General features: G+C 38.5%; 1 protein-coding gene across 22 annotated transcripts in view; it reads right to left on the bottom strand.

Annotated features, from left to right (window-relative positions):
• EPB41L2 (erythrocyte membrane protein band 4.1 like 2) overlaps positions 1 to 19,223 on the bottom strand; it is a 226,920-nt gene that overhangs the window by 59,896 nt on the left and 147,801 nt on the right. For all 22 annotated transcript variants that reach the window (XM_025381566.1, XM_025381564.1, XM_025381560.1 and 19 more), the window contains 4 exons: positions 10,352 to 10,394; positions 5,707 to 5,782; positions 1,748 to 1,966; positions 267 to 354 (listed from right to left, as the gene is read on the bottom strand). In XM_025381566.1, the coding sequence (XP_025237351.1) occupies positions 267 to 354; positions 1,748 to 1,966; positions 5,707 to 5,782; positions 10,352 to 10,394 (426 nt within the window). The remainder of the gene's footprint in view (positions 1 to 266; positions 355 to 1,747; positions 1,967 to 5,706; positions 5,783 to 10,351; positions 10,395 to 19,223) is intronic.

Raw genomic sequence — 19,223 nt, forward strand, 5'->3', positions numbered from 1 at the left:
AAGGCTGACAAGGTGTGTCACAGTAAGTACCTATGAAAGGGCATTAATTAAAAAGACTGAGAAAAGAAGTGGTAGAGGGAGAATACATGGTACCTCCCACAACCATACACCCTGTAATTAGTCACCAAGGAAATATTCCAGAGACCTTCAACTGAAGGCAGATATCCTTTCCCCAAAAATAAGCTGTGCTATCCTGAAACTGGAGCCCTCTCAACACTTCAGTCAACAGACTGCTATGATGCTACTTCCCGTTACATTTACAGTACCTTGGCATGATGTAGGTCAACACCGTACATGGAAAGCCTCTTTGCATTTTCTAAGAACTGGGAATCAGCTTGTGCTGGAGATAAGCCCCTGAGAATCAAAAGAAACAGTATTATCTTATTAATGGATGCAGAGCAAATGTAGTCAGAATGGGAGGAGTGTCTGCACTCAGACGGTTTGGAGGAGAGGAAGTAACCCAGCCAAGTCTGCAGAAAAGTAGGAAATAGTAAGAAAACAACTCTCAAGCTCTAACATTTTTCTCTTAAGATCCTATAATCTCAACCTGCTAAACTGCCTGGAGGCATACCTCCACTCTTACCCCTTCTATCTTAAAAAGTTGCTTTTGATTATTTCCACTGAGGAAAAAAGCCCCAGCAATAGGGTACAACATAAGTACTGGAGAATAAAAAACAGTGACCTCATCTTTCTGTGATAAACATATTCTTACTCCTTCACTTTATTTCACTAAAGTTGATTATAATAAAGATTGAAATTACTTGTATTTGATTTTCTACCTACGACAGGTAACACAAATCACATTCTGTCCATACTAAAATTATTTCCATTCCTATCTATATGCCCAACTAAACAAACTTTAAGCTCCTAAAGAGCAAGACCATGTCCCATTAATTTTCACATTCCCCATGGCATGTCAGTACCTGATATTTCATATTAGAATTATACAACAAATGTCTATTGAGTAGAATTTAAGTAAATTAACAAGAAAATATTTAGAGTCAAATACCATATTTATTGTTTTTTAAAGAAAAAAAATCAGTGAATGTGGCCTGTTTAAAAACCTAATTTTTGAAAGTTCCTTTCAGATCACTTTAGTAAATATTTAATAAAACTATAACTTTGCAATATACAACAAATTATCATGTTGTAGTTAGCGTTATAAAAATTTGTGTAAAAAGTCCATTTTTTTTCACACACATATAAATGTTCTCGAAGCGTAATATGGTATTAATGTAATGTAAGTAATTTTAGCTAACCCAATGGGTTATCTTCCAGTGGAATTACCTGTACATTTCGGTTACTATTCCTATGTCCATCACCACCTGCACTGGTAATTCAAATCCCAATGCCTCCTTATCTCCCTAGCTTTCTTACCACATATAGTAATAAGGACAATTACAAGGCAGAAGAAATATAACGTAAACGTCAATTAAGTATGTGGGCATGTTTGTCTCCAATGTGTATATGTTAAGGGGACAGGGAGAAAAAGGTGTCATGGGGAAAAGTACATTTTTCCAATACATGAAAATACAGTCTCACGAGCATAGTTTCTCATACGATAGTCATAAAAATAATGAAAGGATACCTCAAGGGCTCCACGTTGTCTTGATTAGTGCTAGGTGAAGATCCAAAAGGAAAAATTGGATAATCCTGTAAATCGTGCTCAAACATCTAGTAAGTGCTACAAGAGGAGCTATTTAAATCTACCATGGCCATTCTCTCGCCAGTAAGCAAGGCAACAGACCTGTGGGTTTTGTGCAGCTCTGCCACCTTCTCTTCCAGCTCCTTAGTCTGAGTAGGGGCAAACTGGAATTCACTGAGGTCGATGCTGCCATGTTCTTCTGGGTCATAGTCACCAAGTTCAGCCTGCAGGGTGTAGGATCCCAGGAGAGCATGAGTCACAAAAGAGCAGGGCAGGCGGCCAGAGGCAATGTCCTGCCGGAGCTGAAGGCACAAGAAGTATCTGTGTGGAGCAGAGGGAGAAAGGGGTCAGAGGAGAACCATTAGGTGAGACTGGAGCACTCACAGTCCTTAAAACCTAATACCCCTTTGAAAACAAATATACAATATAGACACTCTTCATATCCACAGCAAAAATCATCTTCTCTAATAAAAAGCCTCAACTTGTTCCTTGGGCTTCTAAATTTGTGGCTTATTTATAGAAACTGAGTCTGAAGGCTAATTTATATGTATATATATACAATGGAATGAAAATTCTAAACTGCTGTTCTGGTAATAGTCAGTCTATGATTACTATGAAGAGTTTTGTGACTGAAGTAAAAATTTCAATCACTTAAACTGTCTCCTTGGGTTTCAAATTGCAATAAAAATTACCCCTCAAAAGATGTAAAGATAATGGATTAAAAAAAAAAAAACTAGTCTTAATCATTTCTAAGAAAAGCTAAGGTCACTCACCCTTTATCATCTGGACCCTTTTTATACTAATTTCTTCTTTTCCAGAAACACCTTTAACAACAACTATTGGTAAATCTACTTTGAAGCCCTTACTTGTCCACTTACCCCACCTAAAGCAGTAGCTAGCTCAGTCTAGTAGAAAAGGCCTGGGCCTTGAAGCCAGGAAGACCTGACTCTATATGACCTTGAGCAAGTTAATTTACTTTAAGCCTAAGGGTAATTTCCCACCTGTAAGATGCTACGAACTCTACCTCCCTTTGAAGATGAGCATGAACATTAGATAATATAAACAAAATATCTGGCAGAGGCCTAAGAATCAATAAACTAGTAGCTATAATAATTAGTGGCTATAATAATGTTTCTCATTCAATGTTCCATGTGGCTCACTACAGTTATAAAAGAATTGCCATTTTCCATGAAATAAAATGCAGAAACACATGATATATAATCTGTGGTTCCCCACCCAACCCCCCACCCCACCCTTTTTAGCCCCACTACCAATTCCCCTCGGTAACATTTTAAAATGTGATTTCTACTCTCCAATTTCACCATTTGCTATGGTCACCACGGATCCTCCCAAATCAACAGCAGAGTCCTCATTCTTTAAGACCCTTTAGGGGCTGGCATTTATACTGGCAGCTGTCCATCTTAGTCCTGTGGACACTTGCCTGGCCTGGGTTTTAGGGCCCAATCCTCTTCCAGCTCTCTACTCTACACAGTCAAATGGGGAGTGCTGGCCTCTGGTCCAGGCCTTGTTGTTACTGGGTCAGAGAGCACAACCCAGCACATGGGGCCAGTTCAGTTTAGAACCTGGATTACCACTCAAATACATTATCAGGCAGGGCAGGGACTCTGTTTATCATCACCACAGTCCCACAGTTACTAACGGGCTTGCCGCATGACAAGTGCTCAGTAATTGAGAGACTGAAAGTCTTCTCGCTATCACTACAGTACTTTGAGTATTTTATGCCTTGCAGAAGTTCACGTTTTAAGGAGGATCATTTGTTTCCTTGGCCCATAGAAAAACGTAAGCATGCCGGGCGCGGTGGCTCAAGCCTATAATCCCAGCACTTTGGGAGGCCGAGACGGGTGGATCACGAGGTCAGGAGATCGAGACCATCCTGGCTAACACGGTGAAACCCCGTCTCTACTAAAAAATACAAAAAACTAGCCAGGCGAGGTGGCGGACGCCTGTAGTCCCAGCTACTCGGGAGGCTGAGGCAGGAGAATGGCGTGAACCCGGGAGGCGGAGCTTGCAGTGAGCTGAGATCCGGCCACTGCACTCCAGCCTGGGCAACAGAGCGAGACTCCGTCTCAAAAAAAAAAAAAAAAAGAAAAAAGAAAAACGTAAGCACAACTGTACATACTTCAGAAAACTGAATTTTCAACCATGGGTCCAGGTTATCCTCAAATTCTCTAATCAACAACAGTGATAGTTCTCCACATTTTACGGCAGTTTTAGAACCTAAACACAAATATTTCACCTTGTTGCTTCCTATTATTGTCTCTGCTTTTCACATTAGTCCTTTCCTCTGTTTTCAGAACCTAAGTCTAAACCCTAAAAACTTCAAACAAAAAATGGCATGAGCTTCCTGAAATAGCCAACTGCACCTTCACACAGCACTATGAAGCACTCTTCAAACATTATTCGAGATAGTGTTCTTGCCCTTCTCAGAAGCCTACCCCACCTTCTAAATGTTCACTCAAGTCATGGTGAAGATTTCAATCATCATGGTGAAGATTTCAATGATGACATTTAAGCTGCCAGGCCACAAGTACAGGCAGGTGGCTGTTCTCAGGCTGCACCACTGAGACCTTTAGTTAGCTGAGTAGACTATATTGTTCCTCCCACTAGACAGGGAGACTGTTCAAGTTCCAGAAAACCAAAGTACTTACTGATGCTACAAACTTGCAGTCACCAAAGGATTATCATTCCCCAAACAAATTACTGCAAGGAGGAGTGTATGTACAGACAGCGCTGGGTCACAAAGCCCCAGTCACATGCACTGTTCAGAGGCATCCAGCAGTGAAGCTCTGCATCCTACACACGTTCGGTCAGGTTTTATGCTCTAAGTAGCTCACTGTGCAGTTACAAAGTTATTATTTATTATTTACTAGGTGAAGCTAATTCATTCAGAGCTTAATTAGCACATTCCTATTCAGCAACAAGTAGTTAAAAAAAAAAAAAAAAGGCCAGCCTGCTATGTATCCAATATTGGAAAGAAATCTCCATCCTTCCTAATTCACATGGATATTATGCTCTCTTAAGCACCTCCACAACTTGATGTCTGACAACAAAACTGGCCTAGCAGAAAGCATCAAAGAAACAGGAACTAAAGACAAGCAGACTCTTTTGCTAAGTCCCTCTAGTTTTCTAAAAGTCATGCACTGCACACAGTGTCAAATAAGTATGTGGGCATGTTTGTCTCCAATGTGTATATGTTAAGGGGACATTTGGCCACGTAAATAACCTTTTAAAAATATGGTGGTATATAAAAATTATCCTTTAAAAAAAAAATCAATCCTTTATACTTCCTCTTACCAAAGCTAAGAAATGCTATCCCTGGTACCCAGTGTAATCGGGCTAAGATTAAGGTACTTGTTGATTGATTCACAATGTTTCTGGTACCCAGTCTAATCAGGCTAAGATTTCAAGGTACTTGTTAATTCACAATGTTTCTTGGTTGCCATGCAAGTACTCAGAATCAATAAATATTCTCTTGCTCCTAAACAGAATCCTTTCTTTGCAATTTTAGTGTATGTTCTTATAGCTTATACAATCTCCAAGGAGATGGAAATGAACTAGCTATTGACTCTATGTAAGAAATCCCACCTTGTTTGGTTCTGGAGGGAGAAGACAGAAAGAAATTACCAGTTCAATTGGCCTTTTAAAATAATTTCATTTTTCTAACCTCGTATCATCTTTGTAATGTGAGACTAGTATATAGGCACACATGAGTTATATACAATAAAAATGACCTTGGTATTAAAATCTCAAATATTAAATATTAGTGACTTTTAAAAGTATAGAAAACAAAGTTGTCAGCAGTATCATTTTAAACATTTTCATTACTAGAATATAAATGAAGAAATTAAAGAAAGTGAATAAAATTTTTGAAACTGTCAACATTTCAAACTATTTGGATGTACCCAATTTCAAGGAAACTTCTAAAACTTAAGAAAAACTGTTTTGGTTTTCAATCCTGAAATTACCACTATGCTCCCAGGGCACAGAAATAAATGAGAGCTGTAAGGAAAGACTCATTTCAAAATGCAAATATAAAGTACCTGGTGATATCTTCAGTCAATTGAGAAGGATCAGGAGGATAAAACTTCACATTAAAAGTGAATAGCCAGGGAAGGTCTGTAATTATTAAATATCACAGTTATGCACCCAATTAACAGAAGAATGACTATTGTGATAAAATTTAAAGGTCAAAGATCAAACAGTACAGACTAATCCAACTATAAATCAGCATGCAGAATTTTATTTTTTATTTAAATTAAAATTGCTTACAAAATAAAAATGAAATAAAAATAAAATAGAAATCAATTACATGAATAAGCCACCATTAAAGTGTAACAGGCTGTCTTTCTCATAAACATTCACTGGTACCTCAACATGTGTTTTATATGGTGATCTATTACACAAAAATTTTAATATAACCTCCATGTAATAGTTATGAGGTAAGATTTTATTTAACCACAGGATCTCCTGTTGCCAAATATTCTTTACCCTTAAAAAAAAAAAAAAAATTCAGGATTTCTACATTGTTGTGGGGAAGGAGAGTAATGATCAAGAGATAATAGCTATTCAAAAAATTATTAATGGGCTATTTGAAGAAGGTGTTAAAAGAGATCCCAAGAAAGGAAAGCATGGTACAATTTCATGATACTTTAGGACAATACAATTATTTCCCAGGTTTTACAGAGTAGGTGTAAGTATATTCGTATATAACAAACACTTTGCTGTACTGTGCCATAAAGAATGAATAAATCAAGCAACCATATCATAAGTGGCTTGTTAAAAGTTAAAACACTGCTATCTATACATTAAAATGTAACTACTATTTTGATAGATCACATGTAGGATAGCTTTAAAAAAGTAAAACTATGGGGGAAAGGGCAGGTATTATTTTCCAAAAGGGTTTATCCAAGTAATTCCACTAGCCTGAATTTAGAGTTTGCCTTCAAGTTCATAATATTTTTAAATTAAAAAAAAATTGTGTGTGTGTGTATATATATATGTTATTCCTTTTTTTTTTTTAAAGACAGGGTCTCACTCTGTTGCCCAGGTTGCAGTGCCATGGCATGATCACAGCTCACTGCAACCTCGACCTCCCAGGCCTAAGTGATCCTCCCATCTTAGCCTCCCAAGTAGCTGAGACCACAGGCATGCACTATGATGTCTGGCTAACTTATATTTTACTTTTTCAGAGACAGGGTCTTCCTAAGTTGCCAGGCTTGTCTCGAATCCCTGGGCTTAAGCAATCTTCCCACCTCAGCCTCCCAAAGTGTTGGGATTATAGGCATGAACCACCACGCCCACCCAAGTTATTCCATTCTATACATATTTAAAGACCTCATGAGATGTTTAATTCATGAACTTGAAGAAAAATCCCTTGAATCCCATGCTCTTGTTCAGTGTGGCATTTTGTCCTTTGCCTTACCATCAGCACACTACATTTTCACTCACTCAAATATTTATTAAATGGCTACTGTTATATACACAGGCATTTTTGCTGGATTTTGGCTCAATGCACTACATTCAACCAATGAAGTCAGTCCTGCTGAACTTAAGAAGCAGATTTCAGTTCTGCTTTACACATTTAAAACATAATACTGGGATATAAGATTTTCCTGAATATCAAGATACATGAGGTTTCTTGGCCTATAGCGCCATGCTGACTGTCAAATATCCACGCATCATGTTTGTGTAAGCATTATTTCAAGGTGACTGCTAATTTCTAATTAAGTAAAGTTATCACAGATTTATCATTTCTTAATGGCTCCTTGTTTGTTTTCTAGGTAATAACACTAGCACATGCTTGCCTCGATAGGACTTGGAGACATTTCCACTAGACCACATATTTTCGAATATACTTCCAAATCTAAAAGCTATTGAAATGTACCAAGAATGCTAAGCTTTTTTTAAACTGACAAATAAAAATGGCATACATTTATGGTATACAATATGATGTTTGAAAATACGTATACATTGTGGAATGGCTAAATTAAGCTAATTAACATATGCATTACTCTTCACATACTATTTTTGTGGTGAGAGCACTTAAAATCTACTCCCTTAGCAGTTTTCAAGTTAAATTTTTAATTTAATTACATATTATTTTCATTATAATTTTTACCTATGTGTTTATAAAGTCCTTCTAGCTACAGAAATGTTTACATACTAGTCATATGCAAGCCTTAGACATATAGTCTTATTTATGTTTGAGGAAATAAAGGTTTTAAAGCAAATTTTAAACGAGAATCATTAAGTTGTTGGTTGTCACAGGTAACTCAAAAAAGATTAATATTTATCTTCACTAACTGCCTATGAGCTGAAAAATCAAATTTAAAGAAGAGACCAACTATAGAATAGGCAACTTTTTTGTCCATTTTAATATAGGAAGTAAGAGGTAGATACAACTGCTAAAGCTTCATTTCCTCAGCCTCTTTCATGATGGGTACAGTTCAGGATGCCATTTAAAGAACTGGGTCCAATAGTTTTAATATGTTATTCATATTGCCAAACCACAAGGGTAAAAGTTCTGAAATAACTTTCTGAAACTTCACAGATAATCAAAACATAAGAACGTGATTCATAATCGGCAAGAGGTTTCGCTTCCAAAAGTTAGGAAATCTCCATGACTCTGAAGCGTGTGGCACACACACACACAAATAATAATAATCAAACAAGAACCCAAACAAAACCATAGGAAACAACACAATGGAACATCAATCATGTTTCAGAGGTTGCCCTGTTCTCTCTCTGTTTGGGTCACTTGGCAGGTCTGGTTTCAGAGAAAGTATAAGAACTAAGCATCCGTAACCTTTTTGAATGCATGCACTTTGCAAAGTAACAACTGCAGAAGGGACAAAGGAAAAAGTCTCAAAACTCTGGTACTGTTTCTCCCATAAGGCAAGCATAATGTATCTGGTGTCTACTTATTCCTCTTCTTTTCCTCCATTTTCCATCATGAAGCAAGTATAAATGGATGAAACACCAAGAAAATAAATGCAAGAGACAGAATGTGGGAAAGCCAGGAATAACAGTCAAAGGATAGAGTGACCAACCATGCCAGCTTGCCTGGGACTGATTTCAGCTTTAGCACTTAAAGTCTCATATCCTTAGAAGCCCCTCAGTCCTGGGCAAATCAGGAGGTTGGTCACTCTAATCAAACACACTTTAAAAAATGAAAAGAAAGATGAGTCTATAGGAAGAGGAAATGGGGAAAATAAGGTATATGCTCAGAATAAAAAAGAGAGTAGGGAACCAAAGAAATGATAGGAAGACTACCAAAAAGATAAATCATTCAAGAGAGAAAGAAAGAAAGAAAGAAAACCAATGTGAAGAACCTAAAATGGGAGCTAGATGGTAGATGAAAAGGGCAAGAAGGGAAAGTACAGATTGGTGTCAGTATTTTGACCTTAGGAATTATAAATAAGTAGGGAAATGAAATCAACAGTACAAAGGGCATCTTACTGACTGGCACTTGGAGAAGAGGTTTCTCCTGCGACAGCTCTGGGTCCCACAGTCGAGGAAGGCTGTTAGGAATTCACCAGCCTTCAGATTTTATTCTCCAGACCGAAAATTCCAACTGCCTGTAGCTGCCTACCTTCTCTGCTTCAGTCATTCACAGACCCTGAAGTAAATTAAGTATCCAGAATCCCCCTAACAGAGATTTCTCTCTGTTGATCATGTTTCTTGGCACAGATACCAAAAAACCAGCCACAGGCAACACAACCTGCAAAGGCAGAACGTATAGAGAGAGCTGAAGCTGGTTAGAGTGGGACCCTTGAAGTCATTTTGGGATTGTACAACAAGAACAAATGGGGAAAGGGGAAGAAAGGAACAGTGAGGCCTAACTACAACCCCAGGCTCAAAGGGCATGCAACGTGGCCTTGGATTGTAGAACCAATGAGCAGAGATGGCAGTGACCTCAGAGAACTGAAAAGATTGTTCCCCAGCCGGGCACAGTAGCTCAAGCCTGTAATCCCAGCACTTTGGGAGGCCGGGATGGGCGGATCATGAGATCAGGAGATCAAGACCATCCTGGCTAAAACGGTGAAACCCCGTCTCCACTAAAAAAAATACAAAAAACTAGCCGGGCGTGGTAGTGGGCACCTGTAGTCCAAGCTACTCAGGAGGCTGAGGCAGGAGAATGGCATAAACCCGGGAGGCGGAGCTTGCAGTGAGCTGAGATCCGGCCACTGCACTCCAGCCTGGGTGACAGAGCGAGACTCCATCTCCAAAAAAAAAAAAAAAAAGATTGTTCCCCTTGCTTCTCCCCAGAGTCCTCACTCCAGTACTAGGAACAGTGTCTCTATATGTCTCTGTGACCAAAGATGTGCATATTGAACCAATTATACACTTTCAAAATGAAGCAAAGCATAAGTATCAGGTCGCATTGGAGTAAAATTTACAGAAAAGTAGCTTCTCTCTCTTTCCCAGAAAAAAAAAAGGTCAGATGTTACTTGGTAGGATATTCTGAGTGAATATTTAGGAATGTGAGTCTAGAACCTTCTCAAAATTTGAAGCCCCCGAGCCATGTACAAAACAGTCACAATTCCACAAAAATATTATTAGTATTATTAACTTCTAAGATGGCATAAACGCAAAATAGAACTGACCATTCTATTATTGATCATTTATATCACAAATAGATATCAAGATACCTTAACTTCAAAGAATGATTATTTAAATACTTACTTCTCAGTTGTCTCTTTATTTCTTTAGCAGGATCTAGCCAGTTCTGCGTGAGGGAAAAAAAATTAATTCATAAGAAATATTCTAGAGTCTAAAATAGAACAGTTTACAGTTCACATAATTATTTACGTGTAAACACATTTTAATAAAGTCCTATTCAAAGCGACTGTCACCTATTAGCATTCCACTGGGCTAAGTATTGCTTTGTTCTTGGGTACATATGTGTGTAAATGTGTTAAGTGTGTATTATAAGTAAAATATTCAAATGCTTTTAAGGTAGGTCTCATGGGCCTCATTCTTTTGCATCTAAGATGGTCCAAATGATGAGACATATCTTCACACAGTCTTTATTCTGTAGAACTGCCAACAAATAGCGCCTGCAGACACTGAAATGAGTGCTTTTCAAGGACAATAATGGATTCTTAATCACGAAGGATAAAGTGTGAAAATGGAAACTGATGGCTAAAAGTATATACATACCAATCAAACAATTATCTCAACTCCTAAAACCAACTCCTCCTCCTCCTTAATCCTCCTTTTCCCTCCAACTCTATAATTATAAAGAGAGGTAAGGTCAGACTGTAGATAATATTTCCCTTCCTGGTCTTAATATAACATACTTCTTTCTTCTTAATCTGATTCTAAGTTGGAAGTAACAATCATGAGGAACTCCCTTTCACTTTCCCCTCATTCCTGCTCCTTAAGAAAACTTTACTCAGGCTGCTCTGCTGGCAGCTCTGGCCAGGGCAATCAGGCAAGAGAAAGAAATAAAGAGTATTCAAATAGGTAGAAAGGAAGTCAAATTGTCTCTGTTTGCAGATGACATGACTGTATATTTAGAAAACCCCATTGTCTCAGCCCAATATCTCCTTAAGCTGATAGGCAACTTCAGCAAAGTCTCAGGATACAAAATCAATGTGCAAAAATCACAAGCATTCCTATACACCAATAATAGAGAGCCACTGATGACTGAACTCCCATTCACAATAGCTACTAAGAGAATAAAATACCTAGGAATACAACTTACAAGGAATGTGAAGGACCTCTTCGAGGAGAACTACAAAGCACTGCACAAGGAAATAAGAGGACACAAACAAATGGAAAAACATGCCATGCTCATGGATAGGAAGAATCAATATCGTGAAAATGACCATACTGCTCAAAATAATTTATAGATTCAATGCTATCCCCATCAAGCTGCCACTGACTTTCTTCACAGAATTAGAAAAAACTACTTTAAATTTCATATGGAACCAAAAAAGAGCCTGTATAGCCAAGACAATCCTTAACAAAAATAACAAACAATGCTGTGATGCTGGAGGCATCACACTACCTGACTTCAAACTACACTACAAGGCTACAGTAACCAAAACAGCATGGTACTGGTACCAAAACAGATGTACAGAACAATGGAATAGAACAGATGCCTCAGAAATAACATCACACATCTACAACCATCTGATCTTTGACAAACCTGACAAAAACAAGCAATGAGGAAAGGATTCCCTATTTAATAAACGATGTTGGAAACACTGGCTAGCCATATGCAGAAAACTGAAACTGGACTCCTTCCTTACACCTTATACAAAATTAACTCAAGATGGATTAAAGACTTAAATGTAAGACTAAAACCATAAAAACCCTAGAAGAAAACCTAGGCAATACCATTCAGGACATAGGCATGGGCAAATACATCGTTTCTAAAACATCAAAAGCAATGGCAACAAAAACCAAAATTGACAAATGGGATCTGATTAAACTAAAGAGCTTCTGCACAGCAAAAGACCATCATCAGAGTGAACAGGCAACCTACAGAATGAGAAAAAAATTTTGCACTCTATCCATCTGACACAGGGCTAATATCCAGAATCTACAAGGAACTTAAACAAATCTACAAGAAAAAAATAACCCCATCAAAAAGTGGGTGAAGGATATGAACAGACACTTCTCAAAAGAAGACATTTATGCAGCCAACAAACATATGAAAAAAAGCTCATCATCACTGGTCATTAGAGAAATGCAAATCAAAACCATAATGAGACACCATCTCACGCCAGTTAGAATGGCGATTATTAAAAAGTCAGGAAACAACAGATGCTGGAGAGGACGTGGAGAAATAGGAACACTTTTACACTGTTGGTGGGAATGTAAATTAGTTCAACCATTGTGGAAGACAGTGTGGTGATTCCTCAAGGATCTAGAACTAGAAATACCATTTGACCCAGCAATCCCATTACTGGGTATACACCCAAAGGATTATGTATCATTCTATTATAAGGACACATGCACACGTATGTTCATTGCAGCACTGTTCACAATAGCAAAGACTTGGTACCAACCCAAATGCCCATCAGTGATAGACTGGATAAAGAAAATGTGGCACATATACACCATGAAATACCATGCAGCCATAAAAAGGATCAGTTCATGTCCTTTGCAGGGACATGGATGAAGCTGGAAAGCATCATTCTCAGCAAACTAACACAGGAACAGAAAACCAAACACCATATATTCTCACTCATAAGTGGGAGTTGAACGATGAGAACACATGGACACAGGGAGGGGAACATCACACACCAGGGCCTGTCAGGGTGTGGGGGGCTAGGGGAGGGATTGCATTAAGATAAATACCTAATGTAGATGACAGACTGATGAGTGCAGCAAACCACCACAGCACCTGTACACCTATGTAACAAACCTGCACATTCTGCACATGTATCCTAGAACTTAAAGTGTAACAATACTTTTTTTAAAAAAATAAAACAAGTCAATAGTTACATCCAATGGAAGTTAAATAAACTCTCCAATTAACCACAAAAAAGAAAGCTTTAAAAAAATGCTAGGAAGCTATTATAGCATCTTAAAGCAAAAAAGACCAAATTTTATAATCACTAGGTTTTAACTACCCAAGGACATTAAATTTTTGTTTTTCAAAGCTATAAGCAAAAGACCAATAAAAAATTTAGATTTTTGTTTATATTTTTATATTTACACTTTTCTGTCCTCAAGTTATCACTAACATAGAAGAACTGCAGTTTTTTGAGGCACAATCAACTAACTCAAATAAATGAGTCTAGTAGTTTTATTCATTCTAAGCAGTGTCCAAAATAATATAACAGGGGCCCTCAACCCGCAGCCCATGAACTGGTACTGATCGTGGCCTGTTAGGAACTTGGCTGCACGGCAGGATGTGAATAGCAGGTAAGTGAGCATTACCGCCTGAGCACCACCTCCTGTCAGATCACCACCGGCATTAGATTCCCAGAGGAGCACAAACCCTATTGTGAACTGCACAAGACAGGGATCTAGACTGCACGCTCCTTATGAGAGTCTGACTAATGCCTGATGATCTGAGGTGGAGCAGTTTCATCCCAAAACCATTCCCTTGCCCGCGCCCCGGTCTGTGGAAAAATTGTCTTCCACAAAACCGGTCCCTGTTGCCAAACAGGTTGCGGACCACTGTTATAAGATCTGTGCTTAAACAGAATTTTATTCAGATATATAAAGCAAACAATTAAAATGCTTGTTAGTACACAGAAAACAACCTGCTGTCTTAATAACATATTAAAATGGTATAACGGAACATTAAGTGACACTATTAAAAAGTAAAACTGTAAGATGCTATGAAAGCAGAGCTGCATGGCCCCTCGGGTTCCACTACTGTTCATGGCCCGCACTCGGGGTAGCAAGGATCCAAGGTGTGCATGGCTCTGTTCTAACACTGGTTATATTCAAACCTCTCAATAATTTCACATTACTGGTGTCCCAGCTGCAGGCACTACTGATGTGAGGGGCAGCAGGCCTCTCTAAGGGTGCCTCCAGTGCCACGTGAGGGGCAGCTCTAATTCTCCCTTCACAAGACAGCCTGCCATTCAGTTTGCATGCACTGCAGCTGCTGTCCCACCCAACAGCTGGCTCACAAATGGCCAGCCTCGATGAGTGCACAAGAATGAAAAAAACACATCATTCAGCCTCTAGCTCAGACTGGCTGGAGGCTGGGAGAGAGGTGAGAAAGGGGCAAATGGGTGGAATTTTCACCCAAGGAACAACCGTAGCAAGAAAAATGGAATTGGATAGTGTCAAATTGAAAAGAAAAAAAAAAAAGAAATCCCCAGAACATTAACACAGAGAAAGAAGACAGTAGAGGAGAAAGTGCTGGTCTTAAAGACAGACCCTTCCAAATCCCCAGTTTCATTAAGTTTGAACAGTGATACAGATCCCCGATACAGAAGAGCAACAAAGGACCCTTTTCTGTTCCAGAAGATGGTGGAAGCTTGTCACCCCAGGGACTAACCCTGTGTCCCAGCCACCGGGCATCTTCTATTCTCACCTAAAGCACCCAGCCCTTGTACAAATTACCTAAAAGTTTCTACAGGGCATGGTGAGAGTCAGCTCTATAAACCCAGCAATATGAGTGAAAAGTCAGCCAGCCAAATTCAGACTTGGTGTCCTTCTCAGGCCAGTTTCCACAACACTGCCAAAGAGATTACTGAAGGCTGAAATGGCTTATTTTCAAGCCCATCCAAAGACTATGTGGGCGGAGTTTACCTGATGTGATCACACAGCAGCATGATTTCCTCACCTGGTTTTCCCTTTCCTAACCACATTCACTTTGACACTGTTAAATTCCATTCCTGCCAAGCATTAGGCCATCTTCTCACTCCCCAGTACTACAACTTTGCAAGGGCTGGAACAGACCATAATATTTACATCTCCCAGGGTACTTAATACAGTTTTAGGCAACCAGTAAGCACTAAATTAACACCTGCTGACTGATACATGCCCATTGCTTGCCTCCTTCCTCTCCACACTGTGATCATCTTAAATGATCACAAGTTATATTATTTTTATTACATTTATTTTTACTTGAATAAGTATCTCTAATGAGTACTTAGATGGTAAGTGGAGTATAGTATCATAAATTCCTAAGTAAAAAAAAAAAAAAATTACTTAAATGACTTAAAAGAAATACAAGTTAATGATCTGCATTATCAGTTACGAAGAAATAATAAACAAAACTTTTAAATAAATACAGTAAATAATATAAATTAACTTCTTGGTTTGACACTTAAGGAGGAGGGCTGGGCAGACCAAGAAGCAGATGGAAAAAGATGGAAAATGTCATCAGAGAATAAGAAAAATGCATGAGGGTGGGTGTGCACAACATACGACAACCACCCGCACCCCATGGTACATTACAGTATTCATTGCCAGGTTTTAGACTTAGAGATTCGTCTGCTACAGCCACATATATGAACTTTGGAATCAGAAATACACGCAGTTAAATTCTGGTTTTCTATCAACCCTAACTTGGGCACATTCCTTGGCTTCTTTAAGCTTCAATTTCCTCAAACACAAAATGGGGATCACAATATCTACCTCACAGGGTAGTTCTTTTCAAACAATATTCATTCCTGAAGAATAAATATGCATACAAGTACTTTCCCCAGCAGATCAGCATTAGTAGATCACTATTTGCAATAATAAAACTAAATTGTCATCTTTTGGTATATATCTCTTCTTCACATAATTTTATATTTCCATAGGTGATGTGCTATATACATTAAATAATTTAATCTCTACATGAATATTTCACCCACAAAAAGTTAATAAATCAGACTTTGGGTTCACCAAATACAGTTACTGTATTCACAGGTGAGATGAAATGAAATCCAAACCCCTTTTCCTTAGAGAAAATGTCTCACGTCAGTCCTTTCTATATAAAGCTGCTTTACTGCAGAAAAGACTCTTCTTGGAAACGAAGACATCAATAACATGATGCCTTCTCATGAAAATAGTTACAGATATGACTAGTCTAAGAGCTTCTATGTGTATGTTAAAGTATTATCCAGCTAAGCTTTTCTACATTTTGACAAGCAGTAAAACCCCACCTGGCAAATTTTTTAAAAGACAGCTTTGTCCATGGACAACCCCCCGGAGCATCCTAAAACATTCTCCAGGGAAGGAACCCCGGAAAGTGACAGTTTCAGGCAATTCAAGATCAGGCAAGACACAGATTTTCTCGATGTTTCCCGAACATTAAGGTGTAAGCAACCATGCAAAACTTAAGAGCTGACCTATATCAGTTTTCAATAAAATTTATCTTGGTTTATTTAAAAAAAACAAAACAAAACAAAAAACACCAAGGATTTTGCCAATTGCTTAAGGGCAGGAACAGTTACTCACTCAATTCAGTATCCTCCTTACTTTCCCTTCTCCACTCCCCACTCCAAACCCAAAACATGAACATAGTAAATATTTATCTCCTGAATGAACATCAGGTAAAATAAGAGACTAATAGTAAAAGTTACATGGAATCCTAAAACAGGCTTCCATCAGAAGTAAACTAAAATTAAAATGTGGCCTTAGAATATCAAGTATCGTTAAATCACCTTCAAACATGAAATCCGGAGTTAATGAACTCAAGTTTGGGGAAAAAACGTTACACATCTTTATTTTTACTAACTTGTAACTGAAACTTGGCATCACTGTCAATTAGGAACATAGCAGAAAAAAACCTGGTTAATATCAGCAGAACCTCTTTGTCACCTGCAGAAATCAAAAACATTTCCACATCACATTGTAGTAGCTGCAGATCTTAAAAGACCATTTATGTTAGCCAATATTTTGAAATCACAATAGCTATTAGATTTGATACTGATGATTAATATATAAATAAAAACACATAATGATATGTTTGGCTCTGTGTCCCCACCCAAATCTCATCTTGTAGCTCCCATGATTCCCATTTGTTGTGGGAGGGGCCTGGTGGGAGATGAGTGAATCATGGGGATGGATCTTCATGCTGTTCTCACGATAGTGAATGGGTCTCAAGAGATCTGATGGTTTTAAAAACAGGAGTTTCTGTGCACAAGCTCTCTCTCTGCCTGCCGCCATCCATGTAAGATGTGGCTTGCTCCTCCTTGCCTTCTGCCATGATTGTGAGGCCTCCCCAGCCATGTGGAATTGTAAGTCCAATAAATCTCTTTCTTTTTTAAATTGCCCAGCCTCAGGTATATCTTTATCAACAGTGTGAAAATGGACTAATACACATGCCTATTACTTTGTCTCAAATTTTGTATTACTATTTTGGGAATGTTATTTAGTTCTTGGCTTTCTTTGTAGCCCTGTGTAGTTTATTAAAGTTATACACTGAAAACACTGTTCTGAGAAGCAGCCTATAGAATTCAGCAGACTGCCAAAGGAATCCAAGGCACAAAAAGAGGTGGGATTTTTTTTCCTGCCTTAAAAGGTTACAGAAATTTTTTTAAGCAGCACAGTGAATAGCTGTACTTATATGTATTTTACACCAAAGTCTTTCTATTAGTTAATTAGAGAATCTCCTTAATCTTACTCTTTATCCGCCACAAATCTGAGGCTGAAAGTCTTGTCTTGCGACATTTCCCCTACAACATTTTCATTACGGGTTCCCAGAAAAAGTGTTAAAGATGATTATCAATTATGCTCTAGCGACAGAAACATCTAGGGAAAAAGAAAAAAAAAGCTTAATTGTGAATCCTAATACTGTATTCACATTCATAGAATACCAGTGTTAGAAAGAACCTCAGAATATATGGTCCAAATGTCCATATTTGGGGAATGGCCTAACTCTTGCCTCTGTGGCTATGAATATTTGAACACTTCTGGGACCACGAACCACATGGGCTCATTAGGACTCCCCTCCTCCCATGGCTTTCATGACATTTCAAACTCCTGTAATGCTCTCTGCTACATCAAAAGAACAGTTTAGCCCTACATCAGTGCTTCTTAAACTTTAAAGGTGCATTTGAATCACCTGAACATACCAGCCAAAATAAAATCTATTTCAGCAGGTCTAGGGTGACAGCTGGAGTTCTTCATTTCTAAAAAGATTCTGTGTGGTGTCAACACTGCTGGTCCTTGGACCACTCTTTGAGTAGGATAGCTCTAGAGTTCTTTTTATGTAGAAATCACTCTTTTCCTGAAAGCTCAATATAGAGAGACATTTTTCAAGCTCTGCTGGCTTGTCAGCCTTCACTGAGTAAACCTTCTAATTACTGACAGCTTCCTGCAGAAAGCCCTAGCAGGGCACAGTTTCTACATTACCATATCTAAGTGTTCCTTTGAACTCCTCCCCATCACAATAAGTAGCTGTACCAAAGAATACTGGGTCTTTTTATTCTACTTGCTAACCACTTTCACCTGACACGAGATACGCAACCACAGTCATCAACTGGCAGCATGCTATTAGTAGTCTGGGTCTGCGGTTGTCCACAGCAGGGTCCCAACCATGCTTGACCTGGATAACAACCCAAAACACAGTCACAAAATCCATCTTCTAGTTAAGACAAAGAGTCTTTTCTTGACCAAACTTTAGTCAGGCTCCTCTGAATCCTCTTCCCAATTAGGCTTCAACTTTCAGACTTCTCTGTCCATCTACACACCATCCAACTTTAGCAAGAATCCTGTTAATAAGTTGGTTTAGTGGGAATGCCCCACCCTTCATTACTAACTACCCTTGATATCTGATGGGGTTCCTCATCCTCCACCATCCCCCAAGTGATATCAGATCACACTCACCTGCCTTCAGCAAGACTCCTGTTAGCTTGGTTTAGCCAGAATTCCCCTAAGTGCCCCCTGATGTTTCCTCTTAGTAGTTTCCCATCTACTGACCCCCACCCTGCTCCTTGACTATAAATTTCCACTTTTCCTTATTGTATTTGGAGTTGAGCCCAATCTCTCTTGCCTACTGCAAAACCCCACTGCAAAGGTCCTTATACCTATTGCAACAGTCCTGAATAGTCTGTCTTATCGTTTTAACAAGTGTTAAAATAACTTTTTCTTTAACAGTTCCTTTCCCCTCAAAAAACATCTATCTCACTCATTTAATTCCCCT

This window comes from Theropithecus gelada, chromosome 4 (genome assembly GCF_003255815.1).
Source record: "Theropithecus gelada isolate Dixy chromosome 4, Tgel_1.0, whole genome shotgun sequence".
NCBI classification, from domain to species: domain Eukaryota; kingdom Metazoa; phylum Chordata; class Mammalia; order Primates; family Cercopithecidae; genus Theropithecus; species Theropithecus gelada.